The sequence below is a fragment of the Sceloporus occidentalis genome, unplaced genomic scaffold (genome assembly GCF_023333645.1).
Source record: "Sceloporus occidentalis isolate IW3139 unplaced genomic scaffold, rSceOcc1.0.p SCAF_4, whole genome shotgun sequence".
NCBI lineage: Eukaryota > Metazoa > Chordata > Lepidosauria > Squamata > Phrynosomatidae > Sceloporus > Sceloporus occidentalis.
Window position 1 is genome coordinate 202,697,928 of NW_028316984.1, and position 12,092 is coordinate 202,710,019.

At 43.0% G+C, this 12,092-nt stretch overlaps 1 protein-coding gene across 2 annotated transcripts in view; it reads left to right on the top strand.

Moving 5' to 3' along the window:
• MDGA2 (MAM domain containing glycosylphosphatidylinositol anchor 2) overlaps positions 1–12,092 on the top strand; it is a 515,550-nt gene that overhangs the window by 261,039 nt on the left and 242,419 nt on the right. For both annotated transcript variants that reach the window (XM_089522969.1, XM_089522970.1), the window contains exon 5: positions 1,536–1,668. In XM_089522969.1, coding sequence (XP_089379095.1) covers positions 1,536–1,668 — 133 coding nt within the window. The remainder of the gene's footprint in view (positions 1–1,535; positions 1,669–12,092) is intronic.

A 12,092-nucleotide genomic window follows, 5' to 3' on the forward strand; every position in this document is an offset into this window, starting at 1 on the left:
TGCCAGATGTTGACCATGGAGCCATGCTGCGGTACCTAGAGATTCCTACAGAAAACACTTCTCTAGGCACTTATAGGTCCTCCAGCATGATTCTATGGTCAATTTACATTGGGCCCAAAGATTCCTAGAGGGGTGTTCTCTCTGTTAAAAAGAAATAGGATTTTATTTTATTTACTTTACTGTTGTGATCCGCTTTGATTCCCTGTGAAAAAGCGGAATATAAATATATTATTATTATTATTAGTAGTAGTAGTAGTAGTATTTGTGGTTTTCCCACTTTCATGGCAGTTGTGCACCTCTAGCCACAGTGAATACAGTGGGCCCACTGTATTTTGGAATTCTGGATAAGAGATACTCAACCTGTACCTTATTTGTGTAGCTAAGTAGTGTTTCCTGACCCATTCTCCCCCATCGTAATTTAACAGCCAGCCCCTACTTAAAATTACAGGGGTCTGTTCTCTTGTGGATCAGGACACAGCAGACTAATGCTTCCATCCCTCTGTTGTGAGTGAACTCAGGTATGTGGAGGAATTGCAACAGGAAACTGTCAGGATTTGAAGGGTTAAAACACAGCACACAGGGAAATGCTTGATGTGTGTGTGTTTGGCCATGAGCATTCAGCACAGTGGCAAGGCTGATCTTCCACAGCTGATGCTCATTGGGCCAAGAACACTTCAATATCCAAATGCACGTAGCCATGGATGATGAAACATGTGTCTGGATTGCACAGGAAACACATGACATGGTTACACACCTGAACTCACTGGGTTTGAGAGACCACATGGTCTGGAGACTATATAAGCCCAGGGGTTGCAAGGGTGTGGTGTGGGTTTGAAGTAGGAGTTTGGATTGGTATGTTGTGGAGTTTGAGAGATCTAGTTTTGTATTATAGCACTGTTAATAAAGAGCACTTTGGGGACTTTGTTTCTCTGGTGGTTTATCAGAAGAAGCTACAGCATCGGTTTGCTGTGTGTCCCTGGAGGTTCCTGCATTGCTGCAGTTCCTGGAAGACATCCAGTTGCTGTCATCCCAATTGGACTCTGGGAGCCACGCTTCGGCTTCTGGAAATTTGCCAGCTCTGTTCCAAGGGTCTGGCTTAACCCCAGGACTCATTTGAGTTGCTGACAAGGGTTGTTGGACCCCAGCAGTTGCACTGACAGAAACCTGTTTCTGACAGTTGCAACAGAGATTGGTGGTAAGAGGTGTGTGTGTGCGTGCAAAAATCAGTTTGCTGTTTACCAATCAACAGGACAACAGACCCTGACACTGACAGTGGCTGCGTTGGGGGACTTCCACAATTCCTACATATTCCCTACACTATTAAATGTGTAGCGATTGTGAATATGAACCAGCTATGAATATGTAACTCTAGGTTACACATTCACAAGTGCAATAGTGAATTCCAGCCCTGTTTTTTTAAACTCATTGTAACTCATCTTGGAACCTACTTTGAGTGCCATATTGAGAGAAAGAGGGCATATAGATGAAATAAATAAATGAATGAGTAAATGTCTATTTTCTTTTGCTGGTTGCAGGGTGAAACCAAGATCCTGAAGCTAAAGAACCTCCGACCTCAGGACTATGCCAATTACAGCTGCATCGCTTCGGTCAGGAATGTCTGCAACATTTCTGACAAAATGGTGTCCTTCCGGCTTTCAAACAAAACAGGTATTTTGCAATTCCCTTTGTTTCTCCATCTGGGAAACTGGATGAACCCTGGACTCACCCCTTCTCTTCCTGTTTGCTTTTCTTTCTCTGGTGTAGTTATGGGGACCCTCTGCACAGTGATGGAGGTCCCGCCCTTGTATTTCCATCCTCGTCTAGGTATTGCCAAATATCTTCACCTGCCGTAGTCTGTACAGCATACTATGCCTTCTTTGCATGCTGCACAACAATATTAAATTTTATAATGCACAATATTACAAATAGTGTGCAATGCACAGTATATAGATCCTTGTGGCTTGTGGTTGCTGTTGTTGTAGGTGTTGCTCCTTTATTTCTTTTCTGCCTTTCAGTACAAATGGGGGTGTCACTAGGGTGTGTGGGGGGAATGTGGGCCACACCAGGTGAAACCCAAAGAAGGGGATGGCACCACTGATCTCCAAACATCTACCTATTTGGCAGAAACAGGCTGTGGCATTCATTTGTGTTCCTCTAAAATGCATGAACTCAGTGAAAGAGATGATGTGAGTGGAGCAAGGTTCTGTTGGAGGAGTAAGGAGAGTCCTCGGGGATTTGTTTTTTACAATTTTACATGTTATGTTGATTTTTTCTTTACAAACTCCACAACCGACAAATTTTTCACTTTAACCACATGAAACGATGTACATGTAAATGCATTTAGGCTGTGCATATGATATTGTAATTTAAAGCAATAATTTTAATTCTGCTAATTGTTTATGTCACAACTCTTGCCATTACATTCAGTGATATAAAGGAATTATGACTTATGAGTAACATTAGTAACAGACTCTGTATGGCGTGGTGTGGGAAGAGGTCAGTGTGTGAGTGTGTGACAACATGAGTTACTACACCGGGTGGCACCAAGCTTAGTAATGCCATTGAGTACATAGCATGGGGTGCTCAGGTTGTCTTCCGTCCTGTCCATCCAACTGTCCCTCGATCTTCATTGTATGCTTTCCATATAGAGGTAAAGAGTTGCCCTCACACTCTTCCAGGCCTACTCCTCCTCCTTGTCACGCTGTATGTAACAGGGGGAGGGAATGGGCTTATGCTCCGGGCAACAACAGAAACAACAACACATGGGAAGAGGACACAATGAGATGCAGCTAATAGGAAAAGAAACAGTGGTGGCTTCAGAGAGGATAGATGCTCTGGGAGAAATTCCAACAAGCAGACTGACAAAAGAGTTGAATGGAATCGCTGCAGATAGTATCACAATAGCACAGTTACAAAATATGGTTCTGCTTGGAATGTGCCACATTGTTTGATTATATCTCACTGATCCCTAGATTCTTGTGACAGAATACAAATCATTAACGTTGCAAAATACTAGTCATTAATCTCTCTTAGAGAGCCAGCATGCCATAGCAGTTTGAGTATGGGGCTACAGCTCTGGAGACCAGGGTTCATATCCCTCCTCAGTCATGGAAATGCACTGTTGACCTTGGCACCTCACACACTCTCAGCCTCAGAGGAAGGCAAAGGCAACTCCAGCCCTGAACAAATCTTGCAAGAAAACCCTGTGATAAGTTCATGTTAGGGCTGCCATAAGTCAGAAATGGCTTGAAAGTACACAGCAGCAGCAGCAGAAACAACAACATCTTGTAATCTGTGAAACCGAAGAGGCGGGGAGGAGGAGATGCAGATGGTGGTGGTGGTAAGGATGATGATGATTTGAGCTTTTTAAATCAGAAGGATAGTATGGTTGATGACACTGAAAGCTGCTGAGGGGTCCAACAGGACCAACAGGGACATATTCCCTGACTCCAGTCTGGTCTAGTCAATTTTCTTTACCTAAATTTGATGGCTTTCATTATTTTTTTTAACACATCCATACTCTCCTCTAAGCTGTATGAGTGAAAAGGGCTTAGAAAGCAAAGATTGTGATCTTACTTTGGGGTTACATACTGATATGCATTGATATTGTTATGCAACCTTTGCACTGAATGGCAATGTTGTACAACTGAATGCACATTTGAACATGCAGCTGAGTACATAATTATATGTGCATGCCCATTCATATGTGCTGTACACTCCCATACAAAATGGCATCACATGTTCACCTCTGCCTCTGCAACCTTGAACTGAATACAGGCATTCCACATTGGAGAAAAATGTCCAACCACTTCCATGGGAGAAATTTCACAAGTGGAAGGCACCAATATTCTGGCAGAAATTAATTTGGAAATTTGATAGAATCCTAGATTTCTAGATTTGGAAGAGACCTCAAGGGCGCTCCAGTCCAAGCCCCTTCTGCCATTCAGGATGACACAGGCAAAGCACCTTTGACCATCCAGCCTCTGTTTAAAAGCCTCCAAGGAAGGAGACTCCACCACCCTCCGAGGCAGGAGTGTGCTCCACAGTCAAACAGTGCTTACTGTCAGGACGTTCTTCCTAATCTCTGGTGGAATCTCTTTTCCTGTAATTCGAATCCACTCTTCCGTGTCCCAGTTGCAGGAGCAGCAAAAAACAAGCTTGATCCATCTTCAGTATGGCATACCGTCAAATATTCAGACCTGGCATGTGCCCTCTTAACCTTCTCTTTCCCAGAGATTAAACATTCCCAGCTGGCTTGGGGTTTCCAGACCTTTCACCATTTTGGTCTCTTCCTCTGGGCATTCTCCAGTTTGCCAACATCCTTCTTGAATTGAGGTGCCCAGAACTGGACACAGTATACATTTGCTTCACCGGCCATTAACACGCTGTAGCTAACAACCTTTTCGAATCTGCTAGGAGAGGAAAAACACTCTATCAGCTCCTTGTTTGATGTTCTTGTACACTGGGGAATGAATCCTACTGTTTAGGCCCAACTGCAGTAGACCCATGGATTTTGTTATGGGTCAACACATACGTAAATATATTAATTCATTCAGTGGATCTACTTTAGTTGGGATTAACATCTGGAGAACATTCTCATTGGTGGATTCATCCCCTCCAGCTATTCTCCTAAATCCAGCCTGACCTAATCTATGCAAAATACTACTTTTGAAAAGAGTAACAGGCATCAAATAGCTGGCTTTTCCCTTCTCCTGGACATATCTATCCACACACACACACATGCATTGCATACACCACACACACACACAAACAGAGAGAGAGAGAGACTCCAAGTAGGAAAGAACTAATTAGTAATTTCCATTCCATCTTGAGTGGATTGTTCCGTTGCAAATCTCAGCATGTTTGGAAGAGACAAGGCTCAAAGCTATGGGGCTGTTCACTAATAACACAAATCCCACAAAGACATTGAAAGCTGCTAATGAAGGAAAACTTCTCAAAAGAACCTTAATGAGATTCCTTTTTGTACTTGGGATGAACTTTCAGATTTACTTGGATTTTAAATATTGGATCTCACTCCAGAAAAGTACTATAGTTAGATTTTTCCCCCTAGTAGTGGTTTTTTTGGGTGGGGGATATAAAACCTTTAATGATGTGACTACCACTCCAGTGGTGCAAAAAAGCCATGGTTGCAGGACCCATGAAAGAAGACAGAGACTAGTGTGGTGTGGTGGTCTGCATATGAGACTGTCTAGGAGACCATGGTCATAGAATCATAGCAACCTAGAGCTGGAAGAGACCTCAAGGGCCATTCAGTTCAACCCCATTTTGCCAGGCAGGAACACACCATCAAAACCCCCATGACAGATGGCCATCCAGCCTCTGTTTGAAAACATCCCAACAAGGAGCCTCCATCACCCTCCAAGGGAGCATCTTCTACTGTAGAACAGTTCTTACCTTAGGAAGTTCTTCCTAAAGTTGAGATGGAATCATTTTTATGTAGCTTGAATCTATTGCTTCTCTTTCTAGTCTCTGGGACAGCAGAAAACAAGCCCACCCCATTTTCAGTATGGCATCATTGGCTATCATGTGCTCTTCACCTGCTCTTCTTCAAGATAAACCTAGCCAGCTCCCTCAACCATTCCTAAGAGGGCTTCCAGACCTTCCACCATTTTGGTCTCCCTGCCTTGGGCACACTCCAGCTTCTCAGCAGCCCTCTTGAACTGTGGTGCCCAGAACTAGACACAGGATTCCAGAAATGGGCTTTTCAAAGCTGGTGCATTTTGCCTGCTCTCCAGTGCTGTTTGGTCCCTTGAAAAAAGTATAGCCACTAGGATAGTAGTTTTCCAACTGGATTTCAGCAGAAAGCAGTACAATAATTTTGACCTTGTCAAAATGGTATGGATGAACTCTGTGGCGTGTTTCATGGAACAAGCAAACTGTGGACAGGAGCTGCTTTGCATGACTTTCACCACAGATGGCTGAATGGCAGCAGTTGGCTGGGCCACAGGTTGCCCACAGAGCAACTCCACTGGTTTCTCTGGCAGTCCTCCAACTTTTGTTTAGCTTAGACACGGAAGCAAATCATGTTTGCAAAATTGCACGGAATTCTCCCCCTCTGAATATCTTTTTGAATGCTGGAATCTGAGTGGTACTAGGGCTGCATCTACACTGCAGATTTAATGAAATTCGACACTGCTTTATCTGCCATGACTCCATGCCATGGAATTCTGGGATATGTAGATTTGAGAGATATTTAGCCTTGTCTGCCAGAGAGCTCTAGTGCCACAGCAAGCTGTACATCCCAGGATTCCATAGGATGGAGCCATGACTGATAAAACAATGTCAAACTGTATTAACTCTGCAGTGTGGCAGTAGTCAAAGGCAGGAGCAATCATAGTTTAGTGTGAAGTTTAGTTTGCAATCCTTGCTGAGACTGAGATTGTCACTGCCTTATGCTTATCTCTTTCCCTTCATTAACCTCTTTAGAATAAAGGGACAACTGGAGTGGGGGCCATTTTCCAACCCTAGAGGGATCCGTCTTAGGTCCAAAGCAACCAAAAGTGTTGTCACATCACACCTGGTTTTCCATTCAGCCACTGTTTAGGTATTTAAAACACTGACAGCTGCTTAGGGGTCTTGGGGAGTTTGGGGAATCACAACTGTCATGTTTTGCCTCAGTTTTCAGCAATTTTTCCACCAAAGGAGCAAAAAGTGTGTGTGTGTATTAATGGAGAGAGTTGGAGGATTTTGCAGGGCACAGAATAGGGACTCCTGGAACCCACTTATACATGCCTCCTGCAGAGGTTACTAAAGCGTCTTAGAAATGAGATGAATATTCACTAGCATTAATCCTTGTGTAAAAATTATGACAGCTGAGAAAGTCAGGCTGCATCTGCACTGCAGAAATGATTTGGTTTGACACTGCTTTAAGTACCATGGCTCCATCCTAGTTTGTTATAGCACCAGAGCTTTCTGACAGAGAAGGCTAAATATCTCACAAAACTACAAGTCCCAGAATTCCATAGCATTCAGCCATGGCAGTTAAAGGGATACCAAACTGCATTATTTCTGCAGTGCAGATTCAGCCCCAGTCAGGAAAAAAAATAAACAGAGGTGAGTATTTTGTGCAGCTCTCAGCCAACATGTTTGCACAAAACCTGGGGTTTTGGGGTTCCCCTAAGGCTGCTGGATGGCCATCTGTTGGGTGTGCTTTGATTGTGATTTCCTGCATGGCAGAATGGGGTTGGACTGGATGCCTCTTGGGGTCTTTTCCAACTTTATGATTCTATGGTGTTTTTCACACAAAGGAGATTGGGAATTTATCCTGTGAATATCCTGGAAAAACCATGTAATTACACAAAACTATTTCACATGACGTCACACAAAACCCGCCATTAAAGTGGTCACAAAAAAGCATTAACATGCATCTTTTTACTTTCGGGATTTCAGTGACAATGCATTTCCAATATCACTTTATTTGTACAATTGCGTGTGATAATCATTGAGGCAATTACCATTTTTGCTTTATTTGTGGCATGCTTTAAATGTGCCTTAATCTCTCTTTAATGCCAAAATTATCCCCCGTGTGATAAAGTCCTATGATTCTCCCCACAAATAGGAGAGCAATTTAGACATCATTGCCCATCCGCCTGGTCTGTAGTGCCTTGGAATCCCTTTAGTTGGGGTTCTACTAGGCTTAAGAGGTTGATTTTGGGGAGTCACATTTGATCATCAACGATTGTAAATGGGATTCCCAAAGGTTATGCGATTGTAAATTTGATTTAGGATTTTATAACAACTGAACCTGATGCCAGTCAGTATTCTTAGTGCAAAACCATTCAGTTCTCACCTGTATTTCTTCACGGAATAATTTCCCCCAACACTTTGGGATGTGTGAATACTAGGCGAGAGGTGAACATAAATATTCTTTTTCTCCACAGCGGAGAGAAAACTGTGCAAATTATTTCTCCTCAATTGCAAGGACAAAATAGTCAGATATTAACATCCCTATTGCAGGAGGAGATGACACAGTCTGTGGTTGTATTTTGAGATGATGCCAATGAAACTTGCAATTATATGTTCCCTACTTCTGCGTTCAGGCTGCTCATAATTCCCATATGCATTAACACGTCCAGACCCTGATCTGTTGAACTTACGATATGTTTGTAACTGAACATGAAAATTGCTATGATTGATTCTTTTTTATGCACCTGCACAATCTGCCCATTTTGTCACAGCTGCTTCTGCCTCTGCCGCTGGCGCAGTATTGATCCTTTCCGTTTGCAAACAAAGCGCATGTGGCACCAGTCAGTCAGAGAAGAATCTGTCATGATTCAAGATGTCACAGAGCACAGTTGCAAGGAAGTGCATCACAGTAATCACACCATCTCCCTCTGGTGCATGTTGGGGATGCACATCTGCTTAAGTCTGCCTAGGATTCAAAAGCTCAGGATGTTGCTTTTGTCTAAGTTTTATGCCACTGGACTCATCCATAAGCTGCCCAAACTTAAATTGCGAGAGGGCAGCTTACTCATTGCTTTCTGTACTTCCACAAGGGGGGAAATGGGATTCGTGATGGCGCACATATTTTGGGTCACTTTCATCCCAAGGAAGAGAGGGAGGATGCTTGATCTAAGTAGCTACATAACCAAGAGCTGTCATCTCTGGATGTAAATCTTAGCTTAGTTCTTTCTTGCATGTGGAAGGGGGGGGGAGTTTCCCCAACTAACTCTAAGGACTTTATCGGAAGTCTTCTGACCGAGGCAAAAGATGCGCCTCAGCACTGAATGGGAACGGCTTGGTGGCAGGCGATGCAATGGGGCTATTTTGAGGACACTGGGATGCAGTAAAATACGTTTTTTCTCAGACTCATGTGACCCCGAGCATCCCCTACCTGTGCCCATAACGGATGGGAAATGTGTCCGATCAGGCCCCAAGTTCTTGCACAGCTTTTCAGAAGCACTTGGAGTATCTTCCCTTTGCAAAAATGCAGGCTGGTATCCTGACAGTGACTTATACATGTGTAAGTTCCCCTGTGCATGTGGCTGAGTGTTTGGAGCCATGGTGTAAAATCTGTATTCATGTGAAGGTTTATTTTATGTATTTATTTACTTATTTCATTTCTATGCTACTATTCTCAGGTGAGATAGTTGGGTATGAGTGTAAGTATTGGAGTTTAGGGATTGTTGTGGCAAGGAGGTTTAGGAGTTTAGGTTAAGGTTCAGAGGCGTATGTATGTAGGTAGGTATAGGCATGCAAATGTATGTATGCATATTCACAGTAAATGGGAGGATGGATGTTGAGATAAGGAATGTACAAGTTTCTGTGTTTGTATAAGTGTAGGGGTTTTTTTTTTCTTTTAATGCTGTTTTTTTAACAATAATAAAAACATTATAAGCTGCTATGCCACCTTTCTCCCAGGAAGGGACCCAAGGTGGCTTACAGACAAAAAATCTCAAAACTTCACAGTAAAAACTTAAAAACAGTTAAAATCATCTTATTTAAAAAAATATAAAACAATATAAAATTAACATAAAAGCATACAAAAGGTTGAGGATGTAGGGCCATTAGGGCCATTGCACTTTCAAATGATGGGCTGTGTTCATTGCAGTTATGCTCTCACATTGATTTGCACATTCAGTTGCATAGTGTTGCAGTTCACCAAGGTGCAATTGTTACAATTCTATGAGTATAAATTTACACTCTCATTTCTTTATTCTGTTTATTCAAGTCATTTATTCATCACTTCTTGACCCACCAGTTGTGTTGCACAAGTGATCAATACTATTTTTAAAACATTAAATAAATACAAAATATAAATAAAAGCATCAAAATTCTTCCTTAAAAATAATTCTAGAATTAGAGTTTGAAAAATTAGAGTCAGAACAGAGACTCTAGTTTTAAGAACCAGAGGCCATGCAAAACATCTCAATGTTCAGTATCTGGCAGAAGCTCAGAAGAGGTAGATCCATCCTAACGTCTCTTGGGAGAGATTTTCATAGTTGCAGTACTGCAACAGAGAAGGCCCGGCCACATGGACCTACCAGCCTAGCCTCATTGGCAGACTGATATAGGAGCCGATTTCTCAAATGTAGGAACTCTGCCAGTAGTGTCATTAGGGTTAGTGTCACCTCATTGTGGCGACTCATGCTGTCATCTCCAGGCTTAGAGCCACCATACCAAGGGTCCCTCAGGAGTAGGTGGGGCCACTGTGGAAAAGAAAGGCTGGCCTCCTTGCTGCCGATGTCTGGTGGATGAGGGCACCTGAAGAGACTGCCCATGTCCTGGCCTTTCCGGTTTACCTGTCTTGTTGGCAAGTTCCGACAGGGTCCCAGTGCCATTGATCTTGGGAGAAGCCTCTAGGAGTTCACTGTGGCTTGCTAATATTGTTCTGGCTGGCCTCCTTGCCACTCCAGGTGAGTGGAACAGGTCTTTCCTAGGACCTGTAGTGGTCCAAGTCTACCGATGGAGATGTATGGTGGTACACTTCACACTGGATGACCAGTTGTCCACCTTTTCCAGGACAAGTCCTACATTTCAACTGTCTGTCCAGGAGGAATTCCAAAATATCCTGTTTTGAGCATGACTACGAAGCATGAATTTATCTTTATAGTAGTGTTTTTAGCTTTCTTTTGTAATGTCCTACATTTCTGTGTCCCCCATTTTATGGTGCCTTGTCTTCCTTTGCAGTTATATCATCTGGTCACCCTGGTTTCACCCTCGTCTGAGGTGTCACCCAGTGTGGAACATACTCCCTGCACATCCCTGGCGATGAACCTGATCCCAGCCATAGTTACCTTTCACAAGAGCAACTTTTTTGTGCTCTCATGCATGGGTGAAAAATCTGATGGCGGTTTGATGGCATCCCTTGTTCTTCGTGAAGTTGAGAAAATGTGCATTAAATGAAAAATAAAACAAAACAGCTCCCACCGTCTCACTCACACAGCAGTGTGTTGTTCCTGCGACTGGGTTTGTCATAGGGAGGAAGAAGATGATTATCGGGTGGCCAGCTTTCTAATTGGGTGCTTCTTTGGCTCAGTTGGAAACTAACAATTAAGCAGATGCCATCAAAGCAATGTGTGTTCATCAGGAATGCATCAGACCTAGGGGAGGTTTACAGCTTTACACAGAGGTGTAATTGGGTACATTTACATCCTTTTAATTCACTGGCATCATTGGCAACTTAATTTTATCTGTTGGGCATGATTGTACATCACAACTGATCCTGCATTCCCTCTTCAAGTCTTTCCCAGCAATGAAAATGATGCCCTGAGTGCCTGAGATCTGTGGCACAGGCTTTTGGATTTGCTTGGCCAGGATTCCTTTTCTGGCTTTTTGTTTGTGGATTTGTACTGCTGTACAAGTGATTGTACTTCTAACCAGCTTGCACAGGGAGGCCTCAGAGACCTTCTTATGCAAGTGTTAACCCTTGGTTTGCACAAAAGGCCACCACTCTCCTGGAAGGTAGCTCTGCCCTCCTCCCACTGTTCTGGCGCCTTCAGTTCCTTCTGGAGTTCTGCAGAATTACACTGCATCACAGCATCCAAAATTTGTCTCCACCATCTGGGGACCCACATTTGGAAAATGAAGGGTATTAGTAAAATAAATTTGTTGTTGCTGTGTGCCTTCAAGTCGTTTCCAGCTTATGGTGGTCCTAAAGATAAACCCATTATGGGGTTTTCTTGGCAAGGTTTGTTAAGAGGAGGTTCGCCGTTGCCTTCCCCTGAGGCTGAGAGAATGTGATATGCTCAAGGCCACCTAGTGGGTTTCCATGGCTGAGCAAGGGTTTGAACCCGGCTTTCGAGAGTCATAGTCCAATGCTCAAAGCACTATACCACACTGGCTTGGATAAAATAAATACAACTAGCATTAAGACCTATTTGTGGTATCTTGAGAAGAGGCAATTAATAATCAGGTGGTCTTACTTATTAATTGATATTTTTTAAAATAGAGAAATTTGTATCTTACTCTTTAGGATTTACACTTCACTCAGGGTGGCTAACATAATATACAAAAGCTAAAATACAGTGGGCTCTTGGTATCTACAGGGGTTTGATTCCAGGACCTCCTGTGGATACCAAAATCTGTGGATGCTCAAGTCCCATTATATACAGTGGCATGTTGTCCCTTAT